Source organism: Notolepis coatsorum (genome assembly GCF_963971535.1).
Source record: "Notolepis coatsorum genome assembly, chromosome: 16".
In the NCBI taxonomy this organism is placed as follows: domain Eukaryota; kingdom Metazoa; phylum Chordata; class Actinopteri; order Aulopiformes; family Paralepididae; genus Notolepis; species Notolepis coatsorum.
The window spans coordinates 7,784,849-7,808,001 of NC_140180.1; the positions used below are offsets into that span (position 1 = coordinate 7,784,849).

General features: G+C 44.1%; 2 protein-coding genes across 2 annotated transcripts in view; both read right to left on the reverse strand.

Annotated features, from left to right (window-relative positions):
* Positions 1–562: 562 nt before the first annotated feature.
* On the reverse strand, positions 563–12,834 carry LOC311242531 (serine/threonine-protein kinase TAO3-like; the record flags this gene model as incomplete). Its single annotated transcript, XM_084331489.1, has 5 exons — positions 563–574; positions 913–1,050; positions 4,758–4,955; positions 7,396–7,563; positions 12,814–12,834. 5 exons carry the CDS (start codon positions 12,832–12,834, stop codon positions 563–565), a joined length of 537 nt encoding a protein of 178 aa, XP_084187615.1.
* Positions 12,835–20,900: 8,066 nt separating this feature from the next.
* Positions 20,901–23,153, reverse strand: part of LOC311242532 (matrix-remodeling-associated protein 5) — a 79,043-nt gene continuing 76,790 nt past the window's right edge. The window contains exon 18 of the mRNA XM_084331490.1: positions 20,901–22,928. Within this exon, the coding sequence (XP_084187616.1) occupies positions 22,375–22,928 (554 nt within the window). The 3' untranslated portion in view covers positions 20,901–22,374. The remainder of the gene's footprint in view (positions 22,929–23,153) is intronic.

Consider the following 23,153-nt stretch of genomic DNA (forward strand, 5'->3'; position numbering starts at 1 on the left):
AACAAGGGACTAAACACGTTTCGCAATTATGCCACATCAATGTGGAACGCCCTACCCAAAGCTGTAAAGGAATGTGAATCCCTACCCACATTCAAAACCGCTCTTAAAGAGCACCTACGGGAGGCTGCAATTCGAAACTGGCCACCGTAAATGCCCAAAACCCCCACCACCTCCTAATAGACAGTCTCCTCCCCACCGCATGTATACATTCCCTCCCCGCCGTATGTATATTTCTCTCCCACCCACCCACCCCCTCCTAATGTACAGTCCCCCCTCCCCATCATATGTATATACTCTGTCAGGATCTAGGGGTAACAGTACTGTATATTTGAATACCGTTTATGTCACAAATGTATCAGTACTAAATACCTATATGTCCCTATGCCATAAATGTCATGTATGTTGTGTATGTCATAAATGTCTATATGAATTGAAAATGGGGGACCCTGATGGAAACAAGACAAACGTCTTTCTCAGGTCTGCATCCCCTTAACAATTGTGTGTATTGAGCCGTACTGTATTGTACCCATTCTGCAATCTGTTAAATAAAGTTTTCATTCATTCATTCAGTCCTCTGAATGAAGACATTAGTTAAGTTAAAGAAGCGTGTATTTAACTGGCAGTATGGTTTTCCCCATCTCAGGCTGTCAGGGTCTTTGTCAACTAAGAGGTGGTGGTGGTTGTTTTTTCAGTTGATTAATCGTTCGGTTTTTCAAATTGAGGCCAATTGAGGTTTTCAATTTGTAGTGTCTAGATCCCATAGCTGGGAAGGACGTTTGTACATTTATTTAACATCTTTAGGTGGTGGGAGTAGTTAAATGTAGGGTTTATGATCAGTTATGGCTTTGCAGTGAGGGCAAAAAGTGACACTACTGTTTGAACTGAAACCAGGGAAAGGCTCTTGGAACATACCAGCGAGGCCGACTTGATGGTGGCGAAACGGGCCTGGTTCTTATAGTTGTGGGCCTGGCTGCTCTTGTCTGAGGAGGCCGGTCTCAGGTCCAACCGGTGGTCCCTGTGGATCCCATCGTCCCAGTTGTAATGGTGGTCCTGGACCACACACACACACACACACACACACACAGGAAATAGAGAAGAGCAAAATGAGAAACAAAATGAAAATTTTAGAATGACAGAAGTCTGCTTTTAATTCATTCATAGGGTTTAAGGAATATCTTCCACTCCTCAAACGGGGCTCAGTGCTCTCACAACAGGACAATACAATGGGAACAGGTCTATGGGCCACTTCTTAAAGACAGAACCCAAAAGAAGATTCTAGAGCAGCGGTTCTCAACAGGGGTGCCGCGGCACCCTAGGGTGCCTCAGAGAGCTGCCAGGGGTGCCTTAATTAAATTAATGCTTTTTCTTTTTATATTACAGAAAATTATCACTAAAGTGCTATCTGTTGCAGCTGCACTGTTTTCCATGAAAATACCATATTTGGATAAGTTTGACCATTTCTCAAAATCTGTAAATCATTATTTAATAAAACACAGAAAAGGATCACCAAGTTACTCTGGATAAAAAAAAAACTTTACAGACAACATTGAGACGAAGCTTCCTGACACATCTCCATCCAAACTCTTGGAAGAACTCATTGAAATATCATCTGATACCACCTGGACAGCTCGTTTCAGAGTGTGGAGCCGAGTACCAAGTATCTCATGATACAGCAGTTAAGGTGTTGATACCATTCAGCACCACATATCTGTGTGAAGCTGGCTTTTCATCCATGACAGCTCTGAAAACAAAATATAGGGCCAAGTTGAGCCTTGAGGATGACATGCGTGTTGCCTTGTCAAAGATATCCCCACGTATTGACCGTATTATTAGCCAGCAGCAGCAGACCTCGCATTGAGCTAGAAATGTCCACTGAGTGAACGAGTGCTTATTTTCTGTATTTATTTATATTTTTTTGAGAAATGGTAACTTGGTGATCCTTTTCTGTGAAATGGTCACACTTATCCAAATATGCTATTTTTATGGAGAACAGTGCAGCTGCAACAGATAACACTTTAGTGATCCTTTTCTGTATTTAAAAAAAAATACATGATTTTCAGTTTGAGAAATGGTCACACTTATACAAATATGCAGCTGCAACAGATAGCACTTTAGTGATAATTTTCTGTAATTTTATTTAAAGAAATATGCTATTTGATTTACTACTACAAGCAGTGTAATGTCAACAGTACTAAGCCATTTAGACCTGAAACACCTGTTAATAATGCATTATATAGCCTGCATATACACACATGTGTTTCCCGGTTTCTTAAATAAACATTATTTTGAAAGCAAGCACTTTTGTCATCATTGTAGCAAAAAAGACAGGACTGGAAAAGTCTTTATCGTATGTAGGGGTACCTTGGAATATTTTATTGAACACAGGGGTGCCTTGGCAGCTGAAAGGTTGAGAACCCCTGTTCTAGAGCACACGATTCACTTAAATATCAATGAGGTGCACATTACTAATGTTTCGATGCGCACTGCATCTTCCTCAGAGTCAAAACCTATGAATTAATGCATTTCATTCACAAGGCTATGAAGTAAATAAGGTGGAAAACGTCAATGGATCTCTGTGTTGTAGGGGCTCAAATACCATTTCTTACAGGGAATATTTATCTTTTCAGATGGATATAGTAACCCAACATCTTACTTAAATTACAACAGCCTCAGCATCTTCTTGTTCAGACGAAGTCAACTGAAACACTACACATTCTTGACAAGTTTGTGAACCCAGCGACTTTGTGCAAGGAAGGAACTTCCAGCGCCGTGTTAAAAAGCTCTTCTTGGAGGAGTACACCTCCGCATGCGAGGCTGACACACTGGCTGCCTATTCACAGTGCCATAGTTATTCATACTTTGTCAAAATAGACAAGAGCAGATGAGAAAAATAAAATTACAGTGGAATGACAGCCATCCCTACAGCTTTGGAAGATACGCTGAGTATTCAACGAGAATGACAGGAATTCAGTGGACCTCTGTGTGCGTGTGAGCTCTGTGTCTATGTGTGTATGTATGCTTATGTGTGGTGAGTTCTGTATGTATGTATGTGTGTGCGTGTGCTTTGCATACATGTGCAAAGGCATCTGAGAAGAGCCTTTGTTCCCTGGGTGTGAACAGTGTCGGGAGATGGAACTTAAAGAGATCTGCTAGAGTGCGAGGAGTGTGTCGGCGGTTGCCATGGTTACAAGTGGGAGGAGAAGGGGTTAAAACCGTGTTTCAGAAACCCAGAAGGATGTTTGCATTGGCCTGCATGTTCATTTCATTAGTCGAACACACTGCTATTATCCACGAGTAGGACGTGACTGGGTTTAGCAATTTAGAAATTAAAAATGTTCCCATTGTTTGTCATTTAAAATGGGCATCCTATCAGTGTAGAGTGTGATGGTGTAGAGTGTGACTCTACTAAATACCTATATGTCCCTATGCCATAAATGTCATGTATGTTGTGTATGTCATAAATGTCTATATGAATTGAAAATGGGGGACCCTGATGGAAACAAGACAAACGTCTTTCTCAGGTCTGCATCCCCTTAACAATTGTATGTATTGAGCCGTACTGTATTGTACCCATTCTGCAATCTGTTAAATAAAGTTTTCATTCATTCATTCATTCATTCATTCATTCATTCATTCATTCATTCATTCATTCATTCATTCATTCATTCATGGTGGGGATACGCTATGCACACACAAAATACATATTTGTATTTTTCTGAGCAAAATCAAGCTGTGTGTAGTATATATACATGTAACTTATATAATTTGAAGTTAAAATACAATAATAAAAAAATTCTGTCTCTGCCAGTCTATCTCTCTATCTATCCATCCCTCTCTCCCTCTCTCCCTCATCGGTCCCTCCTCTTGGTGTGTGGGGAGGCCCCTCCTACTCTCTCTACCTTCTTGGTGTGTGGGGAGGCCCCTCCTACTCTCTCTACCTTCTTGGTGTGTGGGGAGGCCCCTCCTACTCTCTCTACCTTCTTGGTGTGTGGGGAGGCCCCTCCTACTCTCTCTACCTTCTTGGTGTGTGGGGAGGCCCCTCCTACTCTCTCTACCTTCTTGGTGTGTGGGGAGGCCCCTCCTACTCTCTCTACCTTCTTGGTGTGTGGGGAGGCCCCTCCTACTCTCTCTACCTTCTTGGTGTGTGGGGAGGCCCCTCCTACTCTCTCTACCTTCTTGGTGTGTGGGGAGGCCCCTCCTACTCTCTCTACCTTCTTGGTGTGTGGGGAGGCCCCTCCTACTCTCTCTACCTTCTTGGTGTGTGGGGAGGCCCCTCCTACTCTCTCTACCTTCTTGGTGTGTGGGGAGGCCCCTCCTACTCTCTCTACCTTCTTGGTGTGTGGGGAGGCCCCTCCTACTCTCTCTACCTTCTTGGTGTGTGGGGAGGCCCCTCCTACTCTCTCTACCTTCTTGGTGTGTGGGGAGGCCCCTCCTACTCTCTCTACCTTCTTGGTGTGTGGGGAGGCCCCTCCTACTCTCTCTACCTTCTTGGTGTGTGGGGAGGCCCCTCCTACTCTCTCTACCTTCTTGGTGTGTGGGGAGGCCCCTCCTACTCTCTCTACCTTCTTGGTGTGTGGGGAGGCCCCTCCTACTCTCTCTACCTTCTTGGTGTGTGGGGAGGCCCCTCCTACTCTCTCTACCTTCTTGGTGTGTGGGGAGGCCCCTCCTACTCTCTCTACCTTCTTGGTGTGTGGGGAGGCCCCTCCTACTCCCTCTACCTTCTTGGTGTGTGGGGAGGCCCCTCCTACTCTCTCTACCTTCTTGGTGTGTGGGGAGGAGTCCAGGGTGCTGTCATAGTCCTGCTGGTGCATCATGGTCATGTCTGAGCAGCTGTCGTCCAGCACCTCCTGCATGCTATTGACGCTGCTACTCGGGCTGCCCGTGCTGACCGAGGTGCTGGGGATGGACTGGTTGCTACCCAGGCTGTTCATCTTACAGCTGGCCGCCTCGCCGTCCTGCAAATGAGAGGGGGGGGGCAGGTGGGAGATGGGAGAGAGGGATGGGGTGGGGGGCCAGGGTTAGTGTGTGAGGGGGCAAAGAGAAAGAGGTGTGCATGGAAAGAGATGTGGAAGGACATACAGTACACACCGACAGAGGTGTTCATAAATATAACCACACACACACAGGTATATATTTACACACACACACACACACACACAAACTCTATCTCTCCCTCCCTACCCCTATATTTTTCACCTCCCGTAAATAGTGGCTTTTCCAAATGGTGTCATTAAATCCAGCGACAGACGGCCTTGATAAAGGGGGGGAAAAACAGTGATCTCTAGAGGGCATTAGATTCAAAGTCACGCTAAATTTCCCATTAACCTGACCTGTGTGTGTGTGTGTGTGTGTCATTTGCCTGTCCAGTTCCTACATCCATGCCTTTCTGTTTGTCTTTTAATAGGCCCCTGACTGAATTAGTGCACAAAATAAATAAATACAAATTGTGTGGCATGAAAAACGCATACGATTTGTGCCACATATTTGGGGCATGATGGCCAAAAGGAATCAAAATACATTGCTTTTAGATGTACCAGTGTTCAGTGTCTGCATTAATATAGTGTATGAATCACTTTCTATCTGCTTACAGTATATCTTATGGAGGTCAGTTGAAGTTACGTAGAGGCAAATGTTCTATTATGTAAATCAGCTCTATGACTGTTTTAAGATGTTGACCCTTAAAGTAAATAAGTGTGGTGTTAATTTTCTACCATTGATTCACTGAAGATTAATGACCATGTGTGCATTGGCTGTTCAACAGGGACAGCGATCCTCTTTCATCTGAACGCTTCATCTATTTTCAGGTTGTATCGAGAGCACAGTTATCTATTCTACATGGAGGCTGCTGAACAAAATCTCCTGTTTCTCAGAGAAGCCTCAGGGGATGTATTGTTGGACAAAGGTCAAGTAGCAGGTCTGAATTGCGTCACGTGTCGTTGGGTGACAATGACTGGGTGTCTGTGCCCTTTCACCCCAGCCCTGGCCAGCAGGTCAAAGGTCAAGGGGCATGCCGTCTCCCGTGTCGGCATCCCACGCCTACCGAGAGGGTTCCTCTTTGCACCGTTTGGACTGATCACCAGGTGGTATGAAAACTATAGAACGCTCATCATCGGAATGTTCACAATGTTACTTGTTATGACAATGCTGCCATGGCAATGTTATCAACGAGGCAGGCGTGAATTAATTCACTGCTTATCAAAGCTAAGTTTCATATATAAAATTTGCAAAAATATAGCAAAGTGATTTTATAGTTAACTAAACCGCTGTGTGGATTTGGCAAAACAAAAATTACGTCAAAAGCGCATCTCAAAATGTTATAAAGTGCAAGTGTGTACAAGGGCTAAAATACAACAGGGAGGACACTTAAACCTATAGCACAGAGCTCAAATGATCCACTGTTTATCTTCATGTCTCCCCCATGAGATACTATTTTCTTTCTTTTCTTTCTTTCCTTCCCTCCCTCCTTCTTCCGGCTCTCCCCCATGAGATACCCCTTTCCTTCCTTCCCTCCTCCTCCTCTTTTCTCACCTCCTCCTCCTCCTGGCTCTCCCGCATGAGATACCCCTTTCCTTCCCTCCCTCCTCCTCCTCCTGGCTCTCCCCCATGAGATACCCCTTTCCTTCCCTCCTCCCTCCTTCTCCTGGCTCTCCCCCATGAGATACCCCTTTCCTTCCCACCCTCCCTCCTCCTCCTCCTCTTTCCTCACTTCCTCCTCCTCCTGGCTCTCCCCCATGAGATACCCCTTTCCTTCCCTCCCTCCCTCCTCCTCTTTCCTCACCTCCTCCTGGCTCTCCCCCATGAGATACCCCTTCCCTCCCTCCCTCCTCCTCCTCCTGGCTCTCCCCCATGAGATACCCCTTCCCTCCCTCCCTCCTCCTCCTCCTGGCTCTCCCCCATGAGATACCCCTTCCCTCCCTCCCTCCTCCTCCTCCTGGCTCTCCCCCATGAGATACCCCTTCCCTCCCTCCCTCCTCCTCCTCCTGGCTCTCCCCCATGAGATACCCCTTTCCTTCCTTCCCTCCTCCTCTTTCCTCACTTCCTCCTCCTCCTGGCTCTCCACCATGAGATACCCCTTTCCTTCCATCCCTCCCTCCTCCTCTTACCTCACCTCCTCCTCCTGGCTCTCCCCCATGAGATACCCCTTTCCTTCCATCCCTCCCTCCTCCTCTTACCTCACCTCCTCCTCCTGGCTCTCCCCCATGAGATACCCCTTTCCTTCCTTCCTTCCTTCCCTCCCTCCCTCCTCCTCCTCTTACCTCACCTCTTCCTCCTCCTGGCTCTCCCCCATGAGATACCCCTTTCCTTCCTTCCTTCCCTCCCTCCCTCCTCCTCCTCTTACCTCACCTCTTCCTCCTCCTGGCTCTCCCCCATGAGATACCCCTTTCCTTCCCTCACCTCCTCCTCCTCATGGCTCTCCCCCATGGGCCCGTTGTGTTTCTCCTGGTACAGGATCTTCTTCATCTTGCGGTACTGCAGGTTGTCCAGCTCGCGCACCGCATCCTTGGTCCTCTGGATGAGGTCGATAAGGACCCGCGGTGGGCGCTCCCGGCGCACAAAATCATGCTGGGGGAAAAGGTCAAATGTCATTTAGAGCAGAGGTTGCCAAAATGTTTTCATGTCAAGGACCTTCAAAACGGATACACAATGGCCCATAGGGACTCAGGCATATTATAGACAGTTTCACTGGAATTCTGTTGCTAGGGAACAGTTTGGACCAAATTGTGTCAGTTATTGCATTAGCAAGCTCAGTGGTACACAAGTTGAAGAAACATGGCTTGGATTCAAAACCAAATTCACAACAATACTTACTGTAACAACATGGCCCCCCTAAGAACCACCAGGGTTAAAAATCGTGCTGAACCATGGATGCACTCTGAAATACTGACCGCTATGAAAACCAGAGAAAAGAAATGCTCTGAACTTCATAAAAGTCAGACAAAGCTTGCCAAAAGCTCAAACAGTGTTCTCCAAGCCCACGTGGAATAACTCAAAATATAAAGAAACAGAAAAAGAAACGATGTAAACACCATGATCAAATCCGCACAAAAACAAATGACAAAACTGAGGAAAACAAAAACAAACCATGTGAACTTTGGAAATTACTAACAACCAACTAGGCTGCAGCAAAAAACTAAAAACCAGGTTTACAAACATAAACATAAAGACAGAAAACACTCATCACAGACAAGCTGGATGTGGCCAAATACTTAAACACATTCTTCACTAACATAGCCACAACACTGGTAAATAAACTACCCTCCCATTTTGGGGTAGAAAAATAGAAAAAATAGGAGTAAAAGTGGATAACATTTTACATTTTTATTTAATGCACTTCTCCATTGAAGGTAAACTAACATGGACAGCATTCACATCACAGCATGAATAATATCACAATATTAAAAATAGAATGGTGTATCCTGAATAATATCACAATATTAACCACAGCATACTGGATTATCCTGAATAATATCACAATATTAACCACAGCATACTGGATTATCCTGAATAATATCACAATATTAAAGGCAGAATACTGGAGTACCCTGAATAATATCACAATATTAAAGACATAATACTGGAGTACCCTGAATAATATCACAATATTAACCACAGCATAATGCGGATCTGACTGTCTATTCTTCTGATAGCAGGTGTTTAATCAAAGATCCCCGCTTTCTAGTGTTGGACAAGGACCAATCAGCATGGGTATGGGCGGGTTCATTTTCCATTGATGGGGATTTGATTGGCTGTTTACCTGCGGTCGCAGGATTAATAACGTGGTTAACGTTAGTTCGGCCAGATAAACAATTAAAATATACTAATTAAAATGGTTGGACCTGTGAGATTTGTACTTTGTACTTTGTAGGTCTGCATTTTAAATGTAAGGAGTAAAAAGTATGTTTTTTTTCTCTGAAATGTAATGGAGTAAAAGTACAAAGTATACAAACCTAATAATACTCGAGTAAAGTACAAATCCCCCAAAACAGTACTTAAGTATTGTAACGAAGTACAATTACTCAAGTACTTTACACCCCTGCATAGTGGTATAGACATAGTAGCATAGTAGATAGTAGTATAGGCATAGTAGCATAGTAGGTAGTAGTATAGGCATAGTAGCATAGTAGGTAGTAGTATAGACATAGTAGCATAGTACATAATAGATAGTAGTATAGACATAGTAGCATAGTAGATTGAAAACCAGAGACAAAAAATGTTTGGTAAAACTCAGTCAAAGCTTACCAAAAGCATGAGCAGTGAACTCCAACCCCCTCCAATGTACAGTAAATTACCAAGTATGGTTTTGTCAATATTCCAATGTACAGTTTTGCTTGTACAGTTGTACAGTGTTCCCCAACCACCCACCCCTCCTATCCAACCCCCCCCCCCCCCCCCCAACCACCTCCAATGTACAGCCCCCCCCCCCTCCCCCAACCACGCAACCCCACCCCACCTACCCAACCTCCTCCAATGTACAGTTTTTACGTCAAATGTATATACTCTCTTTTCTGGACTCTTTTTGTATCACAAAAAGTACTGTATTTGCAAATCTGGTATGTCATAAATGTATAGATGTAGCAGTACTGTCTATCTGTATGTCATGTATGTCATATATGTCCTGATGCATTGAAAATGGGGGACCCTGATGTAAACAAGACGAAAGTCTTTCTCTGGTCTGCATCCCCTTAACAATTGTGTGTATTGAGCTGTACTGTATTGTACCCATTCTGCAATCTGTTAATAAAGTTTTCAATCAATCAATCAATCAATCAATCAATCAATCAATCAATCAATCAATCAATCAATCAATCAATCAATCAATCAATCAATCAAGATAGTAGTATGGACATAGTAGCATAGTAGATAGTAGTATAGACATAGTAGCATAGTATATAATAGACATAGTAGTAGGGCTGTCCCCGACTAAGGATTTGGATGGTCGACTAGGATTGGCCAAAATTTGCCGTTAGTCGACTATTGGTCGACTTAAAAAAAGAAAAAAAAATATATATATAATATTTTAAAACCTTTTTATTTTTATTTTTATTTTATTTTTGTATCATTCCATTTGGGCTGTGGGGGGTGCTTAATGTCTGAAGGAGTCGACTGAAGGCTTCTTGTCCTCTGCAAAAGCATGCAATTGGTCCACTGATGGATACATCTTGATATTTGTCTAGTCTAGTGTGTTCATTAGATGGGTGAAATCCTCTTTCAGTGCCTCTGTGCCTGTTTTCGTAGGCAGTTAGCCTCTGGTATGCGTGCCATTAGCGTTAGCCACGCTTCTAGGCCTCTTTTCTTTTGGAAAAAATGATAAAAAAAAAAAAAAAAAAAAAAATTATTATATTCGACTAAGAGGTTGGCCAGTCGACTACGGCTCCTTTCGACCGATTAGTCGACTAATCGATTAATAGGGGTCAGCCCTACATAGTAGCATAGTAGGTAGTAGTATAGGCATAGTAGCATAGTACATAATAGATAGTAGTATAGACATAGTAGCATAGTAGGTAGTAGTATAGACATAGTAGCATAGTAGGTAGTAGTATAGGCATGGTAGCATAGTACATAATAGATAGTAGTATATACATGGTAGCATAGTACATAATAGATAGTAGTATAGACATAGTAGCATAGTAGATAGTAGTATAGACATAGTAGCATAGTAGATAGTAGTATAGACATAGTAGCATAGTACATAATAGATAGTAGTATAGACATACTGTAGTAATATAGTAGGTAGTAGTATAGGCATAGTAGCATAGTACATAATAGATAGTAGTATAGACATAGTAGCATAGTAGGTAGTAGTATAGGCATGGTAGCATAGTACATAATAGATAGTAGTATAGACATAGTAGCATAGTAGATAGTAGTATATACATAGTAGCATAGTAGGTGTAGTATAGGCATGGTAGCATAGTACATAATAGATAGTAGTATATAGTAGCATAGTACATAATACAGTAAGAATGCTAGTTTTCTTTATTAAGATATTGAAAAGGTGTCTTTTTAGTCGATGGTGGAAGATTTGGCGGGTTTTGTCTTGCAACTTACTGCTCTCAATGCTGTGTATACAACCAACGATTCTATTGCATTTTAATTAACATTGAATTAATTACAGACTAGATTGATGGCATAGACTCAAACCAAGGTCTTTATCTCACACTACAGGGCTCTTATCCAATGTTGGTCATGCTCCTGAATTGACCTGCATGCACAAATGAACAATAAAGAAGATGAATGTAAACATGGAGGACACTGAAGTCACAATTTATGGTTTAATTTACAATTAGGCCAGCTAATCCGTGAGCAGATGATAATGGGGGCGAGGAGGAGGTGAAAGAGAGACATTTCTTCTTTCTATTATGCTTTCAAACACAGACCGGTTATGAAATGTCTCCTCAAGTTTAGTTTGTATAGAAGTATCTTAAATACCTGAGGTAAATATATGAGGTAAACACTGTCCCTCCACTGACCACCTCCATCACAGCTGTCTTCATGTCTGTATCCACTGACCACCTCCATCACAGCTGTCTTCATGTCTGTATCCACTGATCACCTCCATCACAGCTGTCTTCATGTCTGTATCCACTGATCACCTCCATCACAGCTGTCTTCATGTCTGTATCCACTGACCACCTCCATCACAGCTGTCTTCATGTCTGTATCCACTGACCACCTCCATCACAGCTGTCTTCATGTCTGTATCCACTGACCACCTCCATCACAGCTGTCTTCATGTCTGTATCCACTGACCACTTCCATCACAGCTGTCTTCATGTCTGTATCCACTGACCACCTCCATCACAGCTGTCTTCATGTCTGTATCCACTGACCACCTCCATCACAGCTGTCTTCATGTCTGTATCCACTGACCACCTCCATCACAGCTGTCCTCCATGTCTGTATCCACTGACCACCTCCATCACAGCTGTCCTCCATGTCTGTATCCACTGACCACCTCCATCACAGCTGTCTTCATGTCTGTATCCACTGACCACCTCCATCACAGCTGTCCTCCATGTCTGTATCCACTGACCACCTCCATCACAGCTGTCCTCCATGTCTGTATCCACTGACCACCTCCATCACAGCTGTCTTCATGTCTGTATCCACTGACCACCTCCATCACAGCTGTCTTCCATGTCTGTATCCACAGAGTGACTCCCTCCAGCACAGAGTTGTGATGAATGTCAATCTAGAGTGATGTAAAAGTAGCATGAATTCTGATATGACTGTTCAGACTGAAGTCACACTGCAAAAAATCGGACTTGTATCTGGGGCGACCGTGGCTCGGGAGGTAGAGCAGTCGTCTGGTAAATCCAGAGGTTCCCGGTTTGATTCTCGCTCCTCCCGGGCGGCGTGTTGAAGTGTCCTGAATTGATTTGATTTGATCCTTGAGCGAGACACTTAACCCCTAACTGCTCCCGATGAGCAGGTTGGCACCTCGCATGGTCGCCTCTGCCGTCTGTGTGTGAGTGAATGAATAAAATGTGAGGAACAAAAAATTTAAAGCGCTTTGGATAAAAGCGCTATTTACTGTAGATGCACCATTTACCATTTTGCCATTTATGATCATAGATGATGTCTATATTGTATTGATAATGCAATTTTTTTTATAAAAGCCAGGTAGGCCAAAACTTTCATTTTGGACCAACGTTAGCTCAACATTATTCACTCTCTTCTCAAAGCTCAACATTATTCACTCTCTTCTCAAAGCTCAACATTATTCACTCTCTTCTCAAAGCTCAACATTATTCACTCTCTTCTCAAAGCTCAACATTATTCACCCTCTTCTCAAAGCTCAACATTATTCACCCTCTTCTCAAAGCTCAACATTATTCACTCTCCTCTCAAAGCTCAACATTATTCACTCTCTTCTCAAATCTCAACATTATTCACTCTCTTCTCAAAGCTCAACATTATTCACTCTCTTCTCAAAGCTCAACATTATTCACCCTCTTCTCAAAGCTCAACATTATTCACTCTCCTCTCAAAGCTCAACATTATTCACTCTCTTCTCAAATCTCAACATTATTCACTCTCTTCTCAAAGCTCAACATTATTCACTCTCCTCTCAAATCTCAACATTATTCACTCTCCTCTCAAAGCTCAACATTATTCACTCTCTTCTCAAAGCTCAACATTATTCACTCTCCTCTCAAATCTCAACATTATTCACTCTCCTCTCAAATCTCAACATTATTCACTCTCTTCTCAAAGCTCAACATTATTCACTCTCCTCTCAAAGCTCAACATTATTCACTCTCCTCTCAAATCTCAACATTATTCACCCCCTTTCTCAAATCTCAACATTATTCACTCTCTTCTCAAAGCTCAACATTATTCACCCTCTTCTCAAATCTCAACATTATTCACCCTCTTCTCAAAGCTCAACATTATTCACCCTCTTCTCAAAGCTCAACATTATTCACCCTCTTCTCAAAGCTCAACATTATTCACTCTCTTCTCTTCTGGCCTGTTTCCCTCTGTCTTCAGATCAGCCGTCATTAAACCACTACTTCGGAGCTAGATGGCTCTACGTTCTTAGATAAGAGAGAGGCGCCGACCCAAGTCCAGTGAAGGCCGTCTGCTCTGAGCAACCCTGGGCCACCCCCAAAAGGAGGGCTCGATTATCTACGTGACCTAATCCCTGCTCATGACAGAATCTAGCCAGCCATCGGTTTAAGGAAGCTAATCTGCTAAGGAACTCATCACTACACTTCTTCGCAGCCAGAGACAATTACTTGATGCCGATTCATCTTTTTGGTGAGATCACGAGACCATAGCTATGTTGTTCTTTGTACTCTCCGACGGTCTCATCCTACAATCGTTGGCTCCGATGTTGTGGAAAATTTGTTTGATCAAGTCTGGTGAGCTCTAAAAGAACACGCCAACATTTTGGGAAATGAGCTTACCGTCTTCTCCAGAGAGAGAAGATATACATGTACCAGTTTCCTCTCTGTGCGTTCAGTAGAAAGCTATCTGGCTGCATGTTGGCCTAGCTTAGCACAATGAATGGAAGCAGACATGACCGGTTAGCCTTCGGGAGAGGTGTTAGTTGGACAATGCCTAGGCTAACCGGCACTGTCCGCTTCCATTCATTGTGCTAAGCTAGGCTAAGATGCAGCCAGATAGCTTTCTACTGAACGCACAGAGAGAAAACTGGTATTTATCTTCTTGTCTCTCTCGGTAAGCTAATTTCCCAAAATGTTGGTCAAACGGATAGAAAAGAAAATAGTTTATTCTGTGCACAGTTGAGTCTCAGTTTAAAGCAGAGAGTACAAGACAATCTGAGAAGTCAGTCCAGAGTGTTTAATAACTCCTTTATACTGTAAGACAATCTGAGAAGTGAGCACATAGTGTTTAATAACTCTTTATACTGTTTAATAACTCTTTATACTGTAAGACAATCTGAGAAGTGAGAGTGTTTAATAACTCTTTATACTGTAAGACAATCTGAGAAGTGAGAGTGTTTAATAACTCTTTATACTGTAAGACAATCTGAGAAGTGAGTCCAAACTAAGTCCTTTATACTGTTTAATAACTCTTTATACTATAAGACAATCTGAGAAGTGAGTCCTGAGTGTTTAATAACTCTTTATACTGTAAGACAATCTGAGAAGTGAGCCCAGATTGTCTAATAACTCCAGGAAAGAAACTCTAGGAAAGAAAACACTGGCCTTATCAGGCACTTCTAAGAGAACCTGTGTCGAAATGCACAGTGATGAGACAGTGTCTGGCTATTTCTCTAGCTGTGTCAGAAGTTCCAAGGTAGCATTTTGACAAGAAAATGTCTGTCTATGTCTCTGGCTGAGAAGTGAGCCCAGAGTCATGGGCAACCCTGAGCAAATGTTATACAATAAGAGAATGTCAGAGAGCGCTCCATAGTAAGCTTTAACAAAGCAGTAAGAGGGTGAACTTGTGATTTTTCTATAATAATAACAATTCATATCGTTATAACAAGTGGGCTGTGTGCCTTGTCCATGTGCTTGTGTCTATCCGTCAGCACTGTTTTTTCTAGATTCATATTATTATGGGTGATGGATTACCCCAGGAGCTCTGGTTACCCCAGGAGCGGAGGGAGACCGCAGGCTACTAAGACTAACAAGCACTGCATAGCGATTTTTAATGCATGAAATCAGGCGGCTCAAGCGGGGGCAGAGGCGGAGCCTTGCGGGTACTCCAGCTGTTCAGTCTGAAGCTAATTGGCTAAAATAGCTGCCAAGCTAAGCTATTGGGTGAGGAGTTAAGAGCAGACCTTCCGAGGTCTCGCTGAAGAGCAGAGTGAAATCTGACTAAAGTTAGATATTTGATTAGCCTTCAGAAATCCTACACTGTAAAAAATAAATGTGTTTTCACAGGAAATTCACTGTATTATTATTTACAGATTACTTTTGTTGTTCTACTTTAAGTGTAAATGCCATAGAAATACAGTAAATTACCTTTTATCAAAATAATAACCATTAAATAAAGGTTGTAATCTGTAAATGTATTTGATTTTACTGTCATTTGACAGTAAGTATTACTGTGTTATTACACATTTTGGCAACCATTGATGCCAGACATTTACCGTTTTCGTGGAGCTTTTTTTCTTACAGTGTAGGGCCCACACTGTAAGAAAAAAGCTGCAAGAAAACAGTAAATGTCTGGCATCAATGGTTGCCAAATACTTACTGTCAAATTACAGTAAAATCAAATACATTTACAGATTACAACCTTTATTTAATGGTTAATATTTTGATAAAAGGTAATTTACTGTATTTCTATGGCATTTACTGTAACGTCTGGGCTTTCTCTCCCTATTTAGGATTGGAAGCTCTGCTGCCATCCTGGAATTCTCACTCTGTCTCTGTAATTATCCCTGATTGTTGTCACCTGCCTGTGTTTTGTGTCACTGGTTCTGATTGGGTCTGCCGGCTGTGTTGAGGCCTTTATAGTAATACCTTGCCTCTCTCTTTCTGTCGGTGCTTCAGCAGTGTTACTGGGAACAGCCGTCCACGGGCAGAAGTGGGATATCTCGCCCGTTATTATGATTTAAAGTTATCTTTGCTTAAGGTCGAGAAGTCGGATCTTTCACCGCCCTATTCTCTATAATTTGCTTTCCTTAAATTGTTTCTCTCAGTACCCTTCCAAGTTTCTTTAATAGTTGTCATACAGAAGTACAGAACACTTTTATACAAAATGCTTCTTACTGTTACGCTCCAGAGACTGTGCTAGACAAGATAAGTATGAAATAAAATAAAGTAGCATGTAAAAAGAAGTAAAAATAGAGGTCACAGTGTTCAGTATAGACATATGTACAATGTTCGAATAGAAGTAACTGAGTTACCATATAATATACAATATACTATGCAGTGTACTAATATACAATACTATATAGTGCAAAGCAGAAATGGGATGAGGTACAATTTAGGTACAATTTACAGTAAGGTGTACGAGTTGTAGTGCAAATCCTTTACCAATAAATATAAAGTGTGTTTAGGTGATCTAAAGTGTGGAGAGTGGGTGGTGCAGTGTGTTGTTTGTTTAAAGTGAGTGTGTGCGTGTGGATGTGTGTGCTGTGTGCATTTGATGGTTGTTGCACAGTGTTTATTGTTCGTTGAGCAGCCTGATTAATCCTTGTATTACTATTTACCTGCTTTACTTCGTAAAGTTATATTATCGCTCAATGTGTTTCTGATAATAAAACAACACATATTCGAGAAGAGCAACACCCTCTCTGTCTCCTTCTTCCGTGCCACACTTGAACTCAACATTCTTACCCGGATTCCTAACAATTTACACTTAAAGTAGAAAAACAAAAAGTAGCGACTGGGTGGCGTAGCGGAGATTGCGCTCGTCACCAATGCAAGAGACTCCGGTCTCGACTCCCCGAGTCAGCGTTGCCTGCGGCTGGGGCCAGTCGTCATACTATCTCAATTTTTACAGTGTAGGCTAAAGAGGTAGGTAAGTAGAGGTAGAGACAGGAACAGGAAGTCAGCAGCAGCTTCCACACAGTGACCACAGGAACAGGAAGCAGCTTCCACACAGTGACCACAGGAACAGGAAGTCAGCTTCCACACAGTGACCACAGGAACAGGAAGTCAGCAGCAGCTTCCACACAGTGACCACAGGAACAGGAAGTCAGCAGCAGCTTCCACACAGTGACCACAGGAACAGGAAGTCAGCAGCAGCTTCCACACAGTGACCACAGGAACAGGAAGTCAGCTTCCACACAGTGACCACAGGAACAGGAAGTCAGCTTCCACACAGTGACCACAGGAACAGGAAGTCAGCTTCCACACAGTGACCACAGGAACAGGAAGTCAGCTTCCACACAGTGACCACAGGAACAGGAAGTCAGCTTCCACACAGTGACCACAGGAACAGGAAGCAGCTTCCACATAGTGACCACAGGAACAGGAAGTCAGCTTCCACACAGTGACCACAGGAACAGGAAGTCAGCTTCCACACAGTGACCACAGGAACAGGAAGCAGCTTCCACACAGTGACCACAGGAACAGGAAGTCAGCAGCAGCTTCCACATAGTGACCACAGGAACAGGAAGTCAGCTTCCACACAGTGACCACAGGAACAGGAAGTCAGCTTCCACACAGTGACCACAGGAACAGGAAGTCAGCAGCAGCTTCCACACAGTGACCACAGGAACAGGAAGTCAGCTTCCACACAGTGACCACAGGAAGATAGAAAGATTCTAAGGTAGTGGTTTTTAATTTAAAATTTATAGATTTAAAATATAATACAAAATTGTGCACGGAAATATTGCATCAACAGTGCTATTTCAGACAACAGGAGGAAGGATAAAAAGGAAAAATGTTGAGTATTACAAATCACAATAATCTTAGTGGTCATAATAAAAACAAACAAGATAAAGACACAGTTAAGTACAGACAATGGGAAACAAAATAAAATAAATATCAACAAACTTTAAGCTGACATTTAAAGGGATGTTTAACTTTAGTAGAACGTGTTAAGTTTCAGCAGTCTTGAACTTGAAGTCGTCTACAAGTGAGCTAGTGACCACTGCCGCTGTCAACAGCGGACAACAGGGACAGCAGCGGTCGCTAGCTCACTTGTAGTCGATGACTTTAGATAAGAGGTACGACTGCTGATTTTTAAGTTATACTAAAGTGAAATATCCCTTTAAGTCTCGCTGTGAGAGAGCGTGAGAGAGGCTACCAGCCAGGCAGAGCGTGGTCTGCATCCCCTTAACAATTGTGTATGTATTGAGCCGTACTGTATTGTACCCATTCTGCAATCTGTTAAATAAAGTTTTCATTCATTCATTCATTCGTTCATCCATCCATCCATCCATCCATTCATTCATTCATTCATTCATTCATTCATTCATTCATTCATTCATTCATTCATTCATTCATTCATTCATTCATTCATTCATTCATTCATTCCTTCACACAATGCAGATATATTGGTATTTAGTGTTTAGTATTTAGGGTTTAGTGTTACATTTATTTCAATAGTGTTGACTCCCAGGCTGTGGCTCCCAGGCTCTGTCTCCTCCCAGACTGTGTCTCTCAGGCTCTGTCTCCTCCCAGACTGTGGCTACCAGGCTCTGTCTCCTCCCAGACTGTGGCTCCCAGGCTCTGTCTCTCAGGCTCTGTCTCCTCCCAGACTGTGGCTCCCAGGCTCTGTCTCCCAGGCTCTGTCTCCCAGGCTCTGTCTCTCAGGCTCTGTCTCCTCCCAGACTGTGGCTCCCAGGCTCTGTCTCCCAGGCTCTGTCTCCCAGGCTCTGTCTCCCAGGCTCTGTCTCTCAGGCTCTGTCTCCTCCCAGACTGTGGCTCCCAGGCTCTGTCTCCCAGGCTCTGTCTCCCAGGCTCTGTCTCTCAGGCTCTGTCTCCTCCCAGACTGTATCTCCCAGGCTCTGTGCTCCCAGACTGTGGCTCCCAGGCTCTGTCTCTCAGGCTCTGTCTCCTCCCAGACTGTGGCTCCCAGGCTCTGTGCTCCCAGACTGTGGCTCCCAGGCTCTGTCTCTCAGGCTCTGTCTTCTCCCAGACTGTGGCTCCCAGGCTATGACTCCCAGACTGTGGCTCCCAGACTGTGGCTCCCAGACTGTGGCTCCCAGACTGTGGCTCCCAGACTGTGTCTCCCAGGCTCTGTGCTCCCAGACTGTGGCTCCCAGGCTCTGTCTCCCAGGCTCTGTCTCCCAGGCTCTGTCTCCTCCCAGACTGTGGCTCCCAGACTGTGGCTCCCAGGCTCTGTCTCTCAGGCTCTGTCTCCTCCCAGACTGTGGCTCCCAGGCTCTGTCTCCCAGGCTCTGTCTCTCAGGCTCTGTCTCCCAGGCTCTGTCTCCCAGGCTCTGTCTCCCAGGCTCTGTCTCTCAGGCTCTGTCTCCTCCCAGACTGTGGCTCCCAGGCTCTGTCTCCCAGGCTCTGTCTCCCAGGCTCTGTCTCTCAGGCTCTGTCTCCTCCCAGACTGTATCTCCCAGGCTCTGTGCTCCCAGACTGTGTCTCTCAGGCTCTGTCTCCTCCCAGACTGTGGCTCCCAGACTGTGGCTCCCAGGCTCTGTCTCTCAGGCTCTGTCTCCTCCCAGACTGTGGCTCCCAGACTGTGGCTCCCAGGCTATGACTCCCAGACTGTGGCTCCCAGACTGTGGCTCCCAGGCTGTGGCTCCCAGACTGTGGCTCCCAGACTGTGGCTCCCAGACTGTGGCTCCCAGGCTATGACTCCCAGACTGTGGCTCCCAGGCTGTGGCTCCCAGACTGTGGCTCCCAGACTGTGGCTCCCAGACTGTGGCTCCCAGGCTATGACTCCCAGACTGTGGCTCCCAGACTGTGGCTCCCAGACTGTGGCTCCCAGACTGTGGCTCCCAGACTGTGGCTCCCAGACTGTGGCTCCCAGACTGTGGCTCCCAGACTGTGGCTCCCAGGCTCTGTGCTCAATCAGCGCCAGACCCGAGGATAGTCGGGTTTTCATCGTTATTTTTTTTTTATTCAATATTTTTATTAATTTCTCTCACATGGACCTCGGGGTTACCATAGGGAATCACTCTGAGATCGCTAGAGTGCAATACCGGCCGCCTCCAGGTAGGTGGCAGTATCGCCCACCCTTCGAAAACCTTTTTTTCACACCCGGTGTTACGTTTAATTCACTCCAGGCGCAGTTTTTTTGGTCAGGCGAGTCTAGCGGTTCACTCGTGTCCTTGAAACGTGTCCAATGCCCCCTGATGCATGTGTTGTGGTGGATTATGTTGGCGACACGATGGACACCAATACTGGAAATCGCGATCAGACAATTGGAATATTCTCTTTGGGGTACCTCCTAGTAAAGGTAAGGACTATATGACATCAATCCTGCTTTGATCCAACCATGATTTCACATCGATCGCAACGACCATGTGTAACGTACTCCAGAACATATGCCGTTGGTGACGATCAAAGCATCAAAAAACGACCCCCCCCCCTTTCATGCATTCATGATGAAACATAATACCTATTACATACATTTGATTTGGAAATAGTAGCGTGTCCAGGCGAGCAATGCCAACGCTTTTAGTCAAATTCATGTATTGCTCCATAGTGCCGTTTTCTGGAATTAGCCAGGATCACTCTGAAACTATACATATATACACCACGGTATAACACGCGAACGTATACATGAACAAATACAAAAAAAAATCACATATTGAACGATGGATAGTTGATGTCAAATGAGCCATAGTATTGTATCCATAGCTATAATATAGAATATAGATATAGCCCTGCGAACACCGCCACGTATCCCTATCTCTTAGTGCGGTGGCGCAGTAGGAACAAAGATGGGCTAGGCCCGCGGCGCTGAATGAGACAAAACATCAACATTTAAAGACACAACACCAACACTTAAAGACACACCATAAACATTTAAAGACACAACACCAACACTTAAAGACACAGCACCGGCATTTAAAGACACAACACCGACACTTAAAGACACAACACCAACATTTAAAGACACAACATCAACACAGACACAACACCAACACTTAAAGACACAACCCCATTGGTTCATTGGTTTAGTCACTTTGCAGAATGAAACCTTGCTTCCCACGGTCCCCAGGAATCCACCTGACATGGACCAAAGAATGGACCTTTTAAAGGTGGAACTGTGTTCTCACTGCTTTGGCTTCCCACCAGATGCACAGATTCATCTACAACATGATACTTGAAGTATCTTCCTATTGTTCTTACTATTCTATATGACTCTAGACTCATACTTGATATTTGAGTCACCTAACTCCCCACCGTCAGCTCAGCAAATACACAAAATACAATCAGTGTTACCGGCTTGTATCATGAATGAATGAATGGACAAATAATGGACATGCTTACTGTAAACACACTGTAGGACCTCAGCAGTAACTTATACTGAATATCTGTAATGTGATAGAAAACAGTAGGATTTCATTAGTGGAGGGATGTTTTTAATTAGAAGGCAGATACTATACACCTCATGAAACATGACCTGTTATAGAGCACATCTGCAGCAGTGTTGAAAGTGTCTCAGAGAACTTGTAATTTACTTCATTTTCCCATTTGTATATGTCAGTCTGAAACGATAAGATTCATCAATCAGGCGCATTTCATGAGATATGAGGTTTTGGGAGAAGACTGTAAAGTTTAGAGAACGCTGTAAAGTTGAAAGGTCACTGTAAAGTTTACACTTGTAAAGGCCTTACGACCACATGTGGGTTGGCAGCTTTGAATGCTGTCTCTTAAATATTCTTGTCACATGTCTGCATTTCAATCAGAAAATATTGTCAGTCAATATCATTTCATGAGATATTACATAAAAAAAGAAAATAGGGCACAATGTTGTTCTACTTGTTGCACTTGAATATTTTGAATTGGAGAAGAGTCATCATTCAGTCATATTTCAAAAGATATATGATTACGTATACAAAACCAACACCATGAAGAGGGGAAGGGAATCATAAAGTTTGAAATTGTGCTGAAAATAAATCTGAATCGTCTCCAAAAGTCTCCGGACACACCTGGAGATAAGTAGTTTCAAAGTCCGTTCCCAGGGCATTCTCTGGGCTTTCTCTGGGCTTTCTCTGTGCATTCTCTGGGCTTTCTCTGTGCATTCTCTGTGCATTCTCTGGGCTTTCTCCGGATGTTCCCAGGGCATTCTCAGGGTGTTTTAAGGGTGTTTTTGGCATTGTATTTTTTAAATCCCAGAGTAAATCAGAGCAGACGAACTGACATCCCTCTGACCCCCAGCCTCAAACTCTTGACATCCAGAGCAAACTGGAAATTTGGATTTCCACTTCATGGCGGGAAAACATGAAGGTACAACTACTCTGTAAAATCCACAATATTAAGTTTGAAAAGACACAGCAAAACCAGAACCCACACCACAGAGTTAAAACTGTGTCCCTCAGACCACCTGGAGATATGTGGCCTTGAAGTCAGTTCCCAGGGCGTTATTGGCGTTGCACTTGTAAATCCCAGAGTTGGTCAAGACCGGGTCCTGGATGACCAGACTTCCTTCCTCCGTCATGTGGATTCCTCCCTGCACGGTGAAGCGGTTACGAGGGACCAGCGTGGTGCGTCCCGGCAACGTCCAGGAAATATCCGGTTTGGGAATCCCGGCCGCGATGCAGTTCAGCCTCACGGGGGACCCCCTGGTTACCCTGGTGATGGACGACGGAGCGCTGGTGATTCTCGGCGGGAAAACCATCACCGCCACCGGGTAAGACAGCGTGGACGAGCCGAAGGTGTTGGCCGCTTTACAGACATACGTTCCTTTGTCGAAGGTCGCAACCTCTCTCAGCTGCAGCGTCCCGTTGGCTAGGAAGGAGATCCGCCCCATGGTCTGGGGTTTGTCCAACAGCAGCCCGTTGGGGAGGGTCCAGGTGATTGATGCCTGAGGCCAGCCATCCACGGTGCAGGGAAGGCTGAGACTCTGGCCATAGGTGATCTTCATACCTCCTGGAAATGTGGTGATATAATAATAAATATTATTATAAGATATTCCTTTATTGATCCCCTTGGGGAAATTCAGGCATCATAGCAGCATGGGGGGAGGGGGGGGGGGGGTACAGGTAGTAAAAACAACACAGTGTACAGGTAGTAAAAACAACACAGGCAGTGTAAACAATTTGGTCAATATGACCAAATTGGTCAATATAACAACAATATCATGTGTTAATTAAG